This window comes from Pleurodeles waltl, chromosome 7, assembly GCF_031143425.1.
Source record: "Pleurodeles waltl isolate 20211129_DDA chromosome 7, aPleWal1.hap1.20221129, whole genome shotgun sequence".
NCBI classification, from domain to species: domain Eukaryota; kingdom Metazoa; phylum Chordata; class Amphibia; order Caudata; family Salamandridae; genus Pleurodeles; species Pleurodeles waltl.
Window position 1 is genome coordinate 324210363 of NC_090446.1, and position 17971 is coordinate 324228333.

General features: G+C 41.3%; 1 protein-coding gene across 1 annotated transcript in view; it reads right to left on the minus strand.

The window, feature by feature from the left end:
• The window catches only part of PTPRT (protein tyrosine phosphatase receptor type T), a 1804620-nt gene that overhangs the window by 602786 nt on the left and 1183863 nt on the right, over positions 1-17971 (minus strand). The window contains exon 9 of the mRNA XM_069243772.1: positions 15840-15949. Within this exon, the coding sequence (XP_069099873.1) occupies positions 15840-15949 (110 nt within the window). The remainder of the gene's footprint in view (positions 1-15839; positions 15950-17971) is intronic.

Here is a 17971-nt window from a genome sequence, read left to right on the forward strand (position 1 = left end):
GAACCCTCTTCATCTTTGTCAGGTTTAAAAGTCTACTCAGATACAACAGCTCATAAATTTCAGGTTTATGGTCCTCACACCGTTCTAAAAATACACTTGAACCCTGATCTACAGCACCCGCTATTATTTCTGCTCCGGCAACCTCATATTGCTTAACCAACTCACGTCTATCCTGATTGGTAGAATTATTTTATTGCTGAGTTTTGCAATTATCACCCAGTGCACTTTCTTCATGTGTAGCATCTCCAGCCTTACCAGTGCTAGAACTTGACACACAGTTATTACATATTTCTTCATTTCCCACTCTAAACATTTACCCTTCTGCGATATATAGATAATATCTAGCTGTGGCGCAAAGAATAACGTTATACTGCTCTGTAGATTTAAGGTTCACGTGCAGGCAATAAACACGTGCAATACTTTACATCCACAGGCTTTAAAAGATGTTGGATGTCAGGCAATAAACATGTGCAATACTTTACATCCACAGGCTTTAAAAGATGTTGGATGTCAGCCAATTGTATAATGAAGGCTTTTGGAGGAGTGGGAAGGAGCAGACAGAACTCAGAATAACGCAAAAGATATAGCAATAATAGAATAAAACGGTTTTATTTTGAAGTAATTCAAATGTTTGCCTAAATTTCCACGGTCCATCTCCATCGGTCATGGATCAGTAAAAAATTCCGCACTCAAGCCATTGGATTTTCTTACAAATGAGTGACTACATCCAAAAGAGCATCTCAAACATGTCTGCCACACAGTGATGCATCAAAGCAGCTCTGACAAGTACCAGGGACACTGGGTCAGACAGGGTGGCTGTACGGCAGCCATCCTTTATTAGCAAGGTTCACTGGTCGTCAAAGCCGCCCGTGCTGTTCTCAAGGCTCCATCTGGGTTTTGCAGATATTATTTGTTAACATTTTAAAAGAAAAGAGAGAAGGAGAGACTTGAACATAAGGGGGGAAAAGCATTAGAAATATGTGAAGGTGATACTTTTTTTCATTTTTTTAGGAAAATGAATTATTGAGTGAATCTGCCATTTCCATAAACCGATCCTACACTCACAAAGAGAAAAAAAACATGGCTAAGCCAGAAGAATCGCACATATAGCCATGAACTGTAGGGAGGTTGCCGGTGGTGCTCCCATCAAGGAGAGCTTCTAATGGGATGAGATTGTCTGGGACAGTCATTACGTGTGGTCGCTCACCATTGGATTACATTGATGTAAACAAACTTTGTTTGCTGCAAGGTAGTCAGTCGTGTTTACTCTATTCTGTTTGGCCACTTTAAAACCAATCAACTTTCTCAGTAGCAGACCTTACTGCTCTGTTTTGAGATCGAAGAAAATGGAGTACCTAGGCAGAATGCTGTTTTATATGTTTTAGCACAGAAACTCCCATTTCTAATTTTTGAAGGTAAATCAGGGACGTGTTATATTAGTGTTTGGTGTCAGAAATGTACTGAATGGCAGAAGTCTACTTTACGAAACCAACTAGCTTCGATGCTGCAGTATTTTCAACTGGACAAAAGAGGTGCTCTTGCTGGAAGTGATGATAAATTAAAAATGTCTGTAACCCTAGTCTTCAAAAGCCTTTGCAAACGTCTGCACAGTAAGCCCCTTTAATGCTTTGATTTAAGTAGGATGCCACAAAACTTTCTATCAATAACCGCTGTGCAAATTGCAGAAAGGTGCCATACGTCTTGCTGTGGCCTGGAGGTGGGGCCAGAGAGGAGAGCACAGTGTTTCCCTCTTCAGTTTACCAGATTTGCTCCAAATTTGCCCTATTGCATTATGGGAGGCACAATTTAATCTGGGAAGTAATGCACCCGGGGGTGTGGGGCAGAAAAAGGGTGTAAATGCCCAATGCCACTCCCAAGGTAACCATCTTTGGACCACACAATTACCAACTCACCACAACCCTCATATTTGGCAGTAGTTTGACAGATGTAGCAGAGGTAATTATGCCAAAAAGAGATAACTGAATGACCCAGAACACACATTCATTTGATGTTTCTAAACCCTATTCATGAGGGTTTCAGCGAGGCACATGGGCTGGTTGGAGGGAGGAGTGGCTGGCTTGTTAGTGTTTCAGAAAATCTAATCCTAACCTGGAGCTGAAGATATAGGGCCTAATTATGAGTTTGGCAGTCCCACAGCAGGACTGGCAAACTCGCAGGGAGACCGACAGGAACACTGTAATACGCTTTCCTGCTGGGCTGACTGGTGGGAACAGTGCAATGATATTTGCCTAAGCTCCTTGAAGGGAGCTGAGGCCAATATCGTAGCACACAGTACCCTTGGAATGCACACTGTCTGCAAGGCATTTCAAGGGTGCTGGGTGGGGGGGCCTGCACTGCCCATGCCTTTGGTCGTGTAGGCCCCCCCGGTAGCCCTTGTACACCTTTACTGCCAGTCTTTCCATGGCAGGGTGACCACCATGAAAAGACTGGCAGTAAGGTGTGTTGTAATCAGCCAGGCGGCACTGAGTTCAGCGCCGCCCTGGCTGAGTACAACTCAGACCGTTGTCACCCCTTTGTGAACAATGTTCCCAGTGGAAATGGCGGTCTCCTGGACGACCAGCTCGTCAGGATTGTAATGTTGCAGTCAGACCGCCACAGTTGCAGCAGTCCGACCATCACCACAAGGCAGGCGGTCCAAGGACCGCCAGCCTTATAATGAGGCCCATAACCTTTTACGAAGTGTGATCGATGGAGGTCAGTAATGCCCCAAGCAGGGACGGTGCAGTAAGAGATCCAAGGTTACTCGTTTTGGAAATATTCAGTCATTATGGCAAAAAAGATCAATTTTCTGACCAAAAAACACCTTCATTGGATGTTTCTAAACCCTTTTCATGAGGATTTCGGCTAGGTACAAGGGCTGGTTGGAGGGAGGAGGGGCTGAACAGTTAGTGGTCTAGACATCTAGTCCTACCCTGGAGTGGCTCACGGTATAATCTTTTACAGGTGTGATTGATGGTGGTCACGTGGTGCCCTAAGCGACAACAGTATAGTAAGGCATACTGGTTCTGTAAATATACTATTCTGTGTTCAGCTGCAAATCTTGCACTTGCTGAATATCACTTATGCAAATGTGTCTTGGCTGCGGAGACCTCATCTGAAGATTATGTAAATACTATACATGTGTAACATATTATGCCAACACTGTGTTCCTTGACAGAATAACTCACTTATTCTATTCAGTGTCTGCATATGCAAACAATCAGTACTGCTTGTACATGCAACCTTATGACCATGAAACGTGTAAAGTGTCCTTCTTTCATAATTGGTGGTGTGAAGGAGGGGGCATCACGACACTGCACACATTTGCCAACTATCCATATAAAAAAAAAAAACTAGTATTTACATAGGCATTAAAATGACAAAATTCTAATATGTTGATTCAGTTCAATTAACAGAAATAAAACTGCTACTTACCCAAATTATTTATTTTTCTTGCCACATTTAATATTTATGAATAGGGGCACTGGGCCGTAGACTATTCCAATAGTCTGAAAGTTGGAGGGTCAGGGCACATCTACTAGACTCACTACCTCTTACCAGACACAATACCTCGTCCCCTGTTGTGAAATATTGACATCCACCTTACCAGATGGATGGCAGCTAAGGCAGAGAGAGGAGTGCAAGGCAGGATTTTAACAGGGTGAACGAGGGAGTGGAGATTGCTATGTAGCCAATAGTGGAAGTTGCCTTTGCAATCTAAATTAAATAGGCGAGAATGTTTACATTACTGCAATATATTGCAGACATTATGGTGTTAATATTATTTAGATTACATTTCTCAAGTCAAAGTTATGACATGAAACTGACAGGCAGTATGTGAGTCCCTTTCACCTTCCTGTAAATTGATTCGATGAGCAAGGTTGAGAGACAACTTTGAGGCACTAACACTGCATGTTTGGGAAGCTGATCTTCCCTGCATCAGAAATAGCCGATTATCTCTATCATTAACAATATTAGAAATCAATTTCTATGGCAGCTATCTGAGTTGGAAAGATCTAATATAGACCTGTCTAACTTTGATGGTAAGAGCTCCTTGAACAGGCTAGAGTGCTTCGGTCTGTGGCTTAAATTAGACAACTCAGTTTTCTTGAATACTACCCTACCCTATGTACCCACATACTACGTCATCACTTAGGACATACCCACAATTTCTGGGCTTTTGGAGTTTAATTTGTCCGGACATCTGCCAAATACTAGTGCACCTGCCTACTCTAGTTAGAGTGTATACATAGGCATACACTTTAAATGGGGTAGTCTAGACCAGTGGAGGGCGCTGCAAATCTGAAGTGAGGTGGTGGGGGTGGGATGCCAGATTAGGGATATAATATAAATAAAATAATACCTGATCTGTCAACTGGCTGCCTCGCTCCTCTTTGTTCTGGCTCCTGATGTTGTTCCAGCAGTCGCTTGGAAACAAGCACAGGCTCCCCACACAATCCTGATTCTCCTCTCATGCTAAACCCAGCATGAAAGTAACCCTAGGATCAGTCTGAGTGGCTTGGTCTGCCACTCAGACAGTGCATGGGTATCTGTGCTGTTTCTCTAACCTGGCTGTGCAACACAGCTGGGTTTGAGAAACCTAAATGTGCATGTTTGTTAGGCCGGCCTAAGACAGCCAGCCAAACTGACATGAGCTCTTTTAAGTGCCCTCCACTCCCCCTCCTCCCTTCCATGGCCTGGTCCCGTCAGGCCATGGGAGATGCTGGCTCTGAACCAGTGGGGCGATGCTCCTCTGCCATTGTGGAGGATCCGCCGCTGGTCTAGACATCAGCTAACTTTTTGTGCATATCCAGCTAACTTCCCTCCCCGTCGTGCCTCAAGGCCAAAAAGGATCACACTGCATACTAGGACTTTATGTACTGAATTATCTATATCAATTTGTAAAAAACCGCAGTCAACATTCAATGGGTTCTAATTAACTCCTGAATGACAATTGTCTTCTTCTGTAAAAACCACCATTATTCATCCTTCCTGCAAAGAAAAGCCCAATCCACGCTGATTTACAATATAGATTTGTTTGCCCTGACATCCCTCGCAGCACATCCTCTATGGTATCATACATATTCAGGAGCCTCACAAGAATTTATGTAAAATGACATACCTTATTGAGCACACAATCAACATGTGAGAGTGGAGAGATGGCAGCACAGAGGTGCTGCCTCTAACGAGCCTGCAATTTATTCTTTGATTATGAAAGGCCTTACTGACCGATGCGTCAGCCTACAGCTACTTTTGGGTCCAACAAGAAACGTGAGAGGCTTAACAAACAGAAACTTTGGGCTAGATTTAAGAACCCCCTAGCGCCACCTTGCGCGACATTAGCATCATTTTTGCTAATGTGGCGTTAGGTTGGCAAAAGCACTGCGCCATATTTACAAAGTTGCACAACGCACACATTGCGCCACTTTGCAAACACTTGCGCCACATTATGCCTGTGCCAGGCATAATGTATGCAAGGGGGGCATTCCGACATTAGGAGGCCCAGAATAACAGTGCAGTGGAATCTCTGAGATTCCACTGCATCATTTCTAGCGTCATTTTTAACATCTGACTAAGGCAGGTGTTAAAATGAGGATCCCATTGATTTTAATGCCCACCTCTGCGAGCCAGAGTTCCTTGACTGCTGTGGACTCCTGGACGAGAATGACAATCCCATTCAACACTTTAAGCATTCCCCGTATGGGAACGCTCTTAATTCTTTGATAACAGTAAATTCTCTTTCCTTTCCCACACCCGCTATTAGAGGGATACCAACATTTGTAAGGGGGGACACTCACACCACTATTGACTATATTATTTACTCTAGAGAAGTGTCCCCTATTACAGGACAACTCAGGGTTACCCCGACTTGTTTTAGTGATCATAATCCCCTGTCCATTGCGATTAATTTAGATCTGACAAATGATTCAAGAAGAGGGAAGCGAAACTCTGCCATGAAGCTCTCATCCCAAAAAGGGCTTACAATCAAATGGGGGAAGATAAACAGTAATATTTTTTTTAGAGATTTATTCTTGAATAAATGGCCAGATGTTATGACATCCCTGGATGAAAATAAGGCCTCGCATGAAATCATCTGTGCATTCTCCTCTCTGACAAAATATATGGCGGAGAAACTACAGCCTCAACGAGTTAATAAAGCCCATGGCCCAAGATGGTTTAACCACGCATGTACCACATCTCTAAGCAAGCTAAAAAAAACAATCAATGCATCTCCCAAAGATCTACAAGCAATCAAGATTGCCAGGAAAAACTATAAAGAAGTTCTTACCAAAAGGAAAGTTGAACTAAGTGAATCTGCGTGGGAGGAATTGATGGCTGCAAGTAAAATTAAAGATACAACTGCATTCTGGCGTGTGGTTAACTCTCCACTATTGAGCGATAAATATGAGACACCCATGGACACTGTCATCCCAGCCAAGACTTGGGTGGACTATTTAAAAAAAACTCTCGCCATAGAGACAAATGCCCAATCAGAAATGCTAAACTGTCTAAAACCTGCAGGAAACGATCAGCCAAGTTTGGCTTTTAGTAATATTATAAGCGTGGATGACGTTAAACAAGCAATTCAAGATAGTCCATCTGAGAAAGCCCCGGGTCCAGACAGAATTCCTGCTGACTTATATAAAGCACTCCCAGACTTCTGGGGTCCATTGCTAACCAATGTTTTTAGATCGGTTGTGGTGGGCCCTTTAGTAGACTCTTGGAAAGAAGCAATAATCGTCCCGATTTTCAAGAAGGGGGATAGGGCAGATCCCCTGTGCTATCGCCCAATCTCTTTGCTGGACAGTTCAGTCAAAATTTTAGGCCGAGAAATTTTAAATAAGCTAGAACAATGGGCGACTGATACTCACTCTCTCTCGGAAATACAATTTGGCTTTCGCCCAGGGGTGGGCACAGTCGAACAAACTTTTAATTTGACACTTATAGTCCAGAAATATACTAAAGCCAAAAGGGGCTGTATACATGTAGCATTTATGGATCTCTCCTGCGCTTTTGATACAGTCAGCAGGGAAAAATTGTGGAAGGTAATGTTGGGTATGGGCGTGGATAAAGACATAGTTATATTACTTAGTAAACTTCATGCCTGCACAGAGGCTCAGGTCCGTTACTCCCGGGAGGGAGGCCTGACAGAGAAATTCCCCTCACAAAAAGGGGTCAGACAGGGATGTGTTCTTGCCCCTTTCCTCTTTCTCCTATATATAAATGGGCTGGAGAAATTTCTTTGCGAATTAGGAAAGATTCCGCAGTTATCAATAACTCTCCAATCCCTGTACTTTTATACGCAGATGATGCAGTACTAATTTCAAGGACAGCAAATGGCCTCCAGATTTTATTGAATGCTTTTAATACTTTTATGAGGAATCTTGGTCTTAAAATTAACAGAACCAAGTCATTTGTTATGAAGTGCGGTCCTAAATTAGCAAAAACATTTTTTTTTATTTTAAATGGGCATGAGATACTTAAGGTCCCACATTTTACGTATCTAGGGGTCCCTATTGACGTTGATTTTAACTGGAAGTTTTTAGGTAATATACGCTCAATACAATTCCAAAAAAAACATTGAAGCTGTTTTTAGTTTTCCAAGAAGTCTTCGGCATAAACCTGTTAAGGAAATGATGACTGTCTTCACTTCTAAATGCCTCTCTGTCGCGACATTTGGAGCTGGAGTCTGGGGGCTTGCAGAATGTACAGGGCTCCAGATTATAGAAAATAAATTTCTAAGAAGACTATTATCAGTCCCCCAATCTACACCAGTAAAGTTCTGCCATAAAGAAGTAGGTTTAAGATACATATCCAGCTATATAAAACTTCAACCCCTTATATTGTGGGTAAAAATCTGGACTAAGCCTGAAGCGCTTCTATGTAGAAAGGTGATACAGGACTGTCTGCTTCTGTCTCGATCTCAAGATATACCCTGGCTAAGATATGTTTATCTTTCTCTCCTACCATTAGGATTAGGAGACTTTTTCCTCAAACCAGATACTTTAACAAGACAGGATATTAAGAAGGTTAAAGACATATTCTGGCAGAAAAATCAGGACTTGGACCCAGCCCCTAGTTCAATGAGACCATGGACAATCTATGAGACACAACAACTTCAACCAAAGCTGTATATCACCATCACTAATCATGAGCAACAAAGGTTTTTTCTCACAAGACTACGTCTGAACACCTTACACTATCAGGTAGCATTCCAGTTGCTGGAACCTCCCTCCCTGTTGCTGCGATGGAAAGACATCTCAAAGTACTTTACATTTTATGCTTTTTTGCACTTTATATACTGTTCCAAGAAAAAGATTTTTACGTCCGCTATTTCAGTCTAACAGTATTAGAACTAGCCAACTTGCTTACTCCCACTTACAGGATTTGGGAAATATGGACATAATCCAGGCCGTGCTAAATTTTATACATGCTGCTATTGGTGTTCGGAAAATTTATTAACAACGGTTTTAGAAATTTTTATGACTGTGAAATCTGTATGTTATTTATTTATTTTATGTCTTTTATGGTCTTTTTGCACCGAATAAAGTAAACTAAAGAAAGAATGGGCCTCAAGTCACTTTGCAGGATTAGTGTCAATATTTTTGGTGCTAATCCTGCAAAGCACCAAACTAGTGTCAAAATGTATAATGCTAGTTTCCTAACGTGCACCATGGTGTGACATATCTTAAATACGCCACACATATGGTGGCGTTAGGGGGACGCAATGGGGCGCAAGAAAAGTGGCACCACTTTTCAAACATTTGCCCCATCTTTTCCCTGTTTTTAGCTCTTTCTCATACACTTCTATGAAAGGAGAAAGTGGACTGAGTTCCAAACTGAAATAATGTGTTAAGTCACAGGAGCTGAAGATCAAAGTGTTGTATATCAGTCATGAATGTCAATTAAACAAAATGCTAGAAGTGCAGGACGTGACATCACGTACCCATTTATCTTGAGAACCATCCCATAGTATTGTGCTTTTTTTTACCCACAGGCATTCAAAAGCCTTCCATATCCCGTAGAAGGGCTTGTGGATGGACGAAGAGAGAGATATACATAAAGTAATCTGGTTTGTTAGAGTTATGATTTCTTTCTGTTCCTGCCTCCATTTCCATGAGCCCTGAGACCAGGGGTAGCTAGGAGATTGCAAGGGGTAGCAAAGAGTAGGCTGGAGTAGAAAAGCCACTCCTTACGTCCATGATGTAAAGCCAGACCTTAACTTTTTGTGTCATGTGTTCTTGTTGTCATCTGTTTTGAGCGGAGATGGAGAGGTCCCTTAAGTAATATGGTGCCCATCTTTAGTCCATCATTAACAGATACATGCAAGGTTTTCATAATAATTATCATTTGTGGCACTGTTGAAACAACCACGTCCCTACCAACCATTCTCCTTTGTTATCACTTCTAGCAGGTGGGACGTGCTGCCTCCTCCCTATATCTTGTGTAGTGTGGTCCGTATCAGTGATAGTGGGCTGTAGGCTTCTCCCATAAACCTTACATTTTGGCATACTAGTTTGATAGTATAATCTTCCTCACGGGCATTCTTCTCGCCTGGTGTTCCCTTACAAGAGACATGTGCAGTATTTCAAGCAACTTGGAGTTTCTCCATCCCAGATTCCTCAGTAGGGACCTCTGTGAAAGTATATGCATCCCAAGCCAGGATGGCAATCGTTTCTCAACACTCTTGGGATACCATCCCAATCCAAGATGGAGGGCAATTGGATCTGGCACTATTTTCTGTTTTAAGCCTATAAACGAAGAAATATCCTCCTACTCTTTATGTGGCAATGCTTCGAGTAGTGCTTAATTGTGTACCCACCCTACTGACCATTTTTTGGGGGTTTCCATGGATTTTCTTCAGTACTGTCTCCTGTACTCCAGACTTCCTTCCTCTTGCTCCTTCTTCAATCCTATGCTTCCTTTTCATAGATTCCTGACAGTTTTTTAGGATTCCATCTGATTTTTCTTCTCCTGCTTTGGACATCTACTTTGATCCTTGAGCAAAGTTCTTCTAGCCAGCCATGAAGCCTCATCAGCATCTTGAAGGATTTTGCCTTTGGGCTTTTTTCCTCCGGTGATGATCCCTCTTGAAGGCACTTTCTGCTAGGTTCTACTTGTGTAGATGGCAATGTGGTTACGGGAAGGGATTGCCCTGACCACTGGTCGACTAATACTGTGGCAATCTGGATGTCCAAAGCTAGAAATAGCCTAAGAGTCTCAAATAGTCACCAGCCTCCTGACATTAACTGTGTAAATGGATTCCACTTTAGTTAATTGTATATAAAATTATCACACATGGATATCATGAATAACTTGCATGACTCTGGCCGTGTGCTAAATCATCTTACTTTAAAAGTGAAAAGAAAAGAATCCACCACTTTTTTCCATCTGTTATAGAAACACATTTTCTGGTCTTCATAGCCTAAAGTAAATTAAAATTCACGGATAAAAAAATGCATGCGTATACACTTACTTAGATGTTCTTTGAGTCAGCCCTCTTCACTAATTTCTCAGTTTGTCAATTACAACTTGCTTCCACCAATACAGCATCCATCATGAGCAATGCATTGGGCCACTTTAGCTGCTAGCTCTCTTGCACTCTGTTTAAAAGCATTTTGATTGTCCACAGTTGCACAGCCACCTAATTAAATGTGCCCTTCAGTGCCACGGTGGATGGGCCAATGGTGTTTTTGTTCCATTCTTCATTTTTTAAGTCATCACTATATGTTTAAATATTGTCTTCAGAATCCAGCAACTCAAGCTAAGTAGTAACTTTTCTTTGTCCCAAGAAGATTCACATATTCTTGCGATTTATGTAACACTAATTAAGGTTTCTAAGCCCGCCTGCTCGGAAGCACAAGTCTAGTCCTATTAAATAACATAAAATGGTCATTTTTTAATTTACTTTTTTTTTTACTAAAGAGAGAAAACAAATCGAGTACATGGAACTGCACCATTGAGGTCATGATATTCCAAGAAAACATCCTTCATTTAAAACTCCGTTACTCATACCTGCATACCGCTTTTATTCTGTCAACACTTCTTTATTTTTTTCTCCCTGATATTGGAGTTTTAGAGATTCTTGAATTCATGACTTGCTATGTAGGTACTGTTAGACAGGTCTAAATTAGATCTTTCCACCTCTGATAGCTTCCATAGAAATTGATTTCTAACATTGTTAATAATAGAGATAATTGGCTATTTCTGATGCAGGGAAGATCAGCTTCCCAAACATGCAGTGTTAGTGCCTCAAAGTTGTCTCTCAACCTTGCTCATCGAAGCAATTTCCAGGAAGGTGAAATGGACTCACTTATTGCCTGTCAGTTTCATGTTATAACTTTGACTTGAGAAATTTAAATTTAAATGATATTAACACCATAATGTCTGCAATATTTGGCAGTAACGTAAACATTCTCGCCTATTTAATATATATTTCAGTTATCCCCTCCTCTATGTTTTTTAATCTGTAAAACGCACTGACACTTCTGGGCAAGACATTTCGTAAACAAATCAGAAATAAATAAATTAATTGTTCATGCAAAGCAAGCATGGTTTGATCGTGCTTCACTTGAAAGTCAAATGATCAATTTAGTGAAGGGGAGACTCTATTCTGGACCTTTCCACAGAGAAGGAAGGTATGGTGGACATAATAGAAGAATATTCTTCAGAATGAGATACTTAGCATGTAATGTCACTTAGTGGACGTATACTGAGGAGGTAAATATTTGATTTATGCATACATGAAGGGAATGTACTTTCCCTACAAGAGACATGGAATCTCGCATGGAGATATCTATTTCTACAGTATGTTGTACCAAGAAGGACCACCAGATGAGCTGCTGTCCTTCAGCAGGAAGTGCTGAGAGTGGATTCAACACAGAATTCAACTGTTTCTCAAACCAGAAATTTGTCTTGGTTCTGATATGCCAAAACTGTGTCAATGTTGATACTTTTCTTTGACATTATCTCTATATTATTCAGATCTCTCAGAATCACGTTTCAGACATGTTCATGACATTACATTTTTATAATATATTGTAAAGACATGATTGACCCAGTCACAACGAGTTGCTCTTGTAATCTAATTTACACACACAAAGGGAGCAGCGTACTTACCAAATGTCTCCAGATATTTATAAAACGTGTTCCTCCTGTGAAATTCTGTTAAGTAAATGCACAATATTATGCATGAATACATTCAAAGCAAGAGGTAGGAAGTGTAAGTTTTAGGTCACCCGTACTCCAGAAAATTTGTGAGTATTTCATAACTACACTCCAATTCCTTCAACATTGAAAGTAGAGATTTAATCCTGTCAGCTGTGGATAGGGAATATCCCCCACTTAATAAAGGTGTGAGGGAAGGTGTTTATCCGTAAGGAAAATTATTGTTCATGCTAAGAAATAAATGACTCAATGGCACAAAGGCGCTGGTATTTCACAATCAGTACAAGTATACATGTGGAAAATGTCTCAAGCATAAAGAAAGAAAGAAGGAAATTACAAAACATATCCATTATTATACCTAGGGGCTTAGCCTGGGTATTAAGAGTGGGGGAAGGGGCTGTGAGCTTCATGTTTTCCGACAATCACGCTGACATATCATGCAGCGCAGGAAGTGGGCTTAAGGGACTGTGCAAAGGGAAAGGATTGTGGTTTGAGATGGGCTAGTTGAAACACAGTATTTTATAAAATAATCATGCTGTAAGACCTTCAAAAGATAGACAAGTGTGTGTGTGTGTGTGTGTTTGAGCAAGTATTTATAAATTGCAGGTGAAATCCAACAGACACCTTACCATACCCGACTGAAAGCTCCCGCACCCAAATATTTTTTAAATAATATATTTACTAAGGGAGTGTAACACCCCAAACACCCCCCTGAAGCTACATCCCTGATTATACCTGGAAAGCTATGATTAGCGCAGGCGTTCATGCACACGCCCGAAACGTTTTGTGAATCCAGGAAAGTTTTAAAACTACACACAGAAGTGGTAACAGACCAATTTCTGCAGTTTTCTGATGTACTTTCTTGATTTGGTCCCTGCTAGGTGGCTGTCAAGAAAATATGTTAAATCCAGATGATGCTGAGCTCAACAAGTCGGAAAACATCAAAATTGTACAAGTAGTAGAAAAAGTACTTTGGTCATTTTGTTAGGTTCATGCATAACAACTTCTTGAATCAATAACGCCTGATAAATGCAAATAATAAATGTATAATATTTGAAAAAGCTGGTCTTTGTTTACCCTTTGGTGTGCCAGTTCCCTTTGCTTATTCTGTACACCGTCAGGAAATGCTGTACAGCATGAACAAAATTACATTTAAAACAAGCATTGGCAAAGCCAATAGGTCTCACTTTTGGGATCCTGCAAGTATTTAGCCTGTGCTTTTGGCTTTACCAATATCCTTAAGGTGTGTTGTATAGCAGAGTGCATGCTGCGCAGCATGTTAAAAAGTTATAATCCAGTGCAAAAAAAAGTTCTAATCGAAATTTTAAAAATGTGCCAAGTGAAACTAATCTGTGCAGGAAAAGCATATTTTAAGATGAGGAGAATTTTAAGAGCAACAGTATCCCATACGAGTTCACAACGTGGAGCTCATTTGTAATAGTCTGTGAAACAAACAAATAAATGTAGCCCACAAACAGGACCCTCTTTGTGGGAGATTTGCTGCACCTTCCTCAACAACACCTCTTGATGGAGAGCTGAGCCTGATCTGAGTCATCGAGAACAGGTAAAAGCAACAGAGCACTGAACAGAGGAAGACCCAAACAGACTAAAGCAGCTGAAAGCGTATGCATCTATGCAGGTAAATACCAAATGGAGATTGGGAAAACGCACAAAGGGCATGAATAGTGTGGCATTTGCCAGATGTTAAAATGGCACCAGTCTGCTGGAAACCTCGCTGATGCACAGAGATAAATGTGCAGTTGTGGGTTTCTCCCTTCCATAATGGGTACTAATAAAATAAAAAATAAAAAACATGAAATGGTGTCCGTGAATCTGGCTCAAGTGTGAGCCATAAAGATATAAGTTAGGCGCTGCCATGTTGAAATATGAAGAGCAGTGGCCGTGAAGTGGGTGCCGTGCTCTTTGCTTAATCGGAGTTTGGAGTGACTGGAAAGATCGAGCGCTTGCATGCAGTGCTCTTGGCCGAAGAAAACAGTAGTCTCTTTACAGTTACTGTAATGGGACGAAAGGAAGGGTACAAGTACTACGGCACTGCTCCATGGAGTAAACAACTGACCAAAAGATGAGACAAAGAGCAAACATTAACCACTCACAAGCAAGCAATTTTAAAGGACACTGAAACAAACAAATGAGAAGGAGGGGAGGGTTTAAGCTCTCAGAGATGTATACTAAAGTATACATGAGGTCATACGCTTTTACTCAACCTAAAAAGGCAAGATGATGTGGCCACGCAGGCAGTGTCATTTTGTAAATGTGTGCGTGTTATGACACATGCAATATCAAAAGAAAATATTACGAAAGCACTTGTATTTAGAAAGTGGAACAGCCAGCAGCCAATTACTTCCTCACCATCTCAGAAAGGAAAAAAGATGAATTATAAAAAAAAAATAGGACCACAGGTGTGCACAACAGAGGCCGGGTCAGCTGGTGTGGTGGAGGCAAAAGAGCATGAGAAAAGGGGAAACAAGGAGGGTGGGAAGACAGATGTGAGGATCAAAATAAAAGACAAGTACATGGGCAAGGGCAAAAATGAACCCAGGGAGGAGAGAAGCACGTGTCAGTAGGGTGGGTAGATACACATGTATGAGAGAGAGAAACAGAGCAGGTGGGGGAGAAGCAAAGCACACATGCCTAATCAAAAGGAAAAAACAGTGGTCCCCTAAAAGTGAGCACTGGAAGGATAAAAGGGTATACTTCAGGGGAGAGGTAAACACAATATAGACAAGGCAAAACAACTAAGTAACAAGTAAAAAGCAAACCTATGAGAGTAAAACAAAGCCAACCATTGGTAAGCAATGGGAGGGGTGTAAGATCACTGTAGGTTTTTGGTAAGCTAAAAACAGATCTTTAGCAGTCAGCAAGCTTAAGGGATGGGCGTAACTGGTGTAATTCTCTCCAATGTAATTATTCATAATTAGTGCAAAATTACTTGTAATTATGCATAATTATGTGAGAAGCATAATCCAGCATTTAGTGTGATTTTCATGCAAAATGTACTCTTGCATCCTAAATAGTCCAAAGGATTAATTTAGAACTAAGAAAATAGTACTAAATGCCTCAGGACGTGAAGAGGAGTAGTCAGCAGCCTCCTACTCTATCATAGTGCTTGCACATTGGCACCTGTGGTAGGACTTTTACCCCAAATTACTCTTAATTACTTAAGCTGGTATAGATGTTTAATTTTGTTAATTTTCCATTAAAGTAAAGCATAATTTCTAAAAATACTCATATTACTCCAGAGTTATTAATATTTCTCCTAGGTAAGGCCAGCTTACATCATTTAGTAGGCTCGATCTTTCTTCTTTTCACAACTAAATGTATTTCCATGGTTTTAAGAATGTGGCCAAGAATGTGCCAATGTGAGAGAATTTTATTATGGAAAACAACTTTTTGTTAACATAAACTGTAATTTAAAAATGAAATAGCTAACTTTTTTTTAAAGACAAAGTATAAGAAAAAGGTTGACATCACTACATGCCATAGGAGGTCTGATCATATAATGTTTCTAGGTATTCACACACATCCTTGCACCACATTACATTTGTCACAGTCTTAAAATATTGGTTTATTGGCATTTGAAATTTGACCATACAAGTATTTACAAGTTAAGCAGCATCACTGACCATCTTCTGTGGCATTGGAATTCTTACCTCATAAAGCGTGATGACTCCATTGGTCTCATTTGGTGGTTTCCATTGTAGAAATATTTTTTCTTCAAATGGGCCTCCTTGGATTGATTCAAGAGGTATTGCTCCAGGCACTACAAGAGAACACAGATCAATGAGAAAAAGAAGGAGCTGTCTCAGCGCATCAACACAAATGTAATCTTGGAATTCGGTCATTATCATACGACTGTGGATGTATGACATTACAATGAATGTCATTAGCACACATGACTTTACCACGCGTCCATTTTGATGCATTGCATTTATCATGCAAGTCTTTAGCACCTTTGCCACTCATGACTTTACAATATAATAATAAGGACATATCAGGTAAGTGAAACCACTAATACACACTCATACACCCGCACACAATCACACATATAAATATATATATATATATATATATACATATATATATATATATATATATACACACACACCATTAGGTAGTTATAGTTAGGACCATGTTTCCATAGAAAAAATGTTTTTTGACTTGTCTATATCTTTGGCACCGTTTGACAAATCTTCACTAAATAAAAGAAAAGTGGCCCTGTGATTCTTGATGCACACAGAAGGTTTTGGGGTGATACGTCAAGCGGGGCCAAGAAAAAGGAGGCTCAAAGAAATCTCTTGTATGGGGTCAGGAATCGTGTATTCTGACCCCCTATGTCAGTGTTTTAGTGTTTTTTTCCACCCATCGGCCCAATGCAAGAAAGAAAATGGTAGCCGCACTTTCCTCTCAGGTTGCGACCAGCCAATCAGGCCCTTGCTTTTCACTTGGGACCGTGAATCCTCTGAGAGTGGATCCACAAAGGGTCCACTTCCCAATATATACACATTTTCATTTCTTAAATATCTCTAAAACTACTGAACTGATTTACACCACATCACAGAAAGGGCTCTGGGCTCTGGACCATGAACTAGCCTTCTGCTAACATTGGCATAACTCCGTCCAGAGGTTCAGGCTTTAGTTGTTTTGAATATCCCTTTAGGAAATTGAATAAAGAATATAGCTATAGTTACGGTTATAACGCTTTCCCTAAGGTAACTAAAACTCCTGGCGCCACCATGTACAGTTTTCTCATCAGTAATTTTAGATTAAATGTTGCCAAGATATTAATCAATTATATCAATGATGTGATGTTATCAATGATTTTTGTATGAGATGTCATTAGTGTTGTAATATGTGGGGTAACAAGCAGTGACTGGCGAGGGTGTGAATTATAATTACCTTAGGGCATTGGCCAACTCCCTGCATGGCCGCACACAGCCAATCCCATGCTGCTCACACCCTTTGGCCATGCTGCATGGTGGCATGACTGAAGGGCCTGACTGCTGTCAGGCCCCGTGGCCAACCTCTCAAATGCAGTCAACACTGACTAGCTCCCCCTCCTAGGCCAACTGTGGTCAGGCACCCTATTCCTAGTGGCCTGCTACCTTCCTAAAGGGGAGGGGCCATGCAGCCCCCCCATTCTAGGGCTAATATTGGCCCCAGGAAACTCATAACCATGGGCGAGCTAAGCATTTTAAGGGTGGAGGGGGCGCACAGCCCTGCTTCCCAGGCCAATATTGGGACCAAGGACCCCATCCTCTGGGGTCTGCCCAGCATTTAAGGGGGAGAGGTGGGCAGACAGCCCCCCTCTCTCGGCCAGTATACAAGGTGAAAACATTGAGAACGAGGGAGAAGCAAGGAGAAGGCACAAAATAAACAGGGAAAAAAGCAAGGCCATATTTTAACACAGAAATAAACTATGAGTCAAAGGACCGGATGATATTTTGTTGAATCGACATGTAACATCAGCCGACACGTGTTTCGTCCACACATTGGACTTCTTCAAGGCTTAATCTCTTCATTTACCACTTGTATCTCCGCTAGGGGTCGCGCAACCAGTTAGCATGGAGGAGTCTCGAACGTTATCGGAATTATGCTAACTAGTTACGTGACCCCCAGCGGAGATACAAGTGGTAAATGGAGAGATTAAGGGGGTGATTCCGACCCCGGCGGTCCTTGACCGCCAGGGCCGGGGTCGGCGGGAGCACCGCCAACAGGCTGGCGGTGCTCCTAAGGGCATTCTGACCGCGGCGGTATGGCCGCGGTCAGAACCGGAAAACCGGCT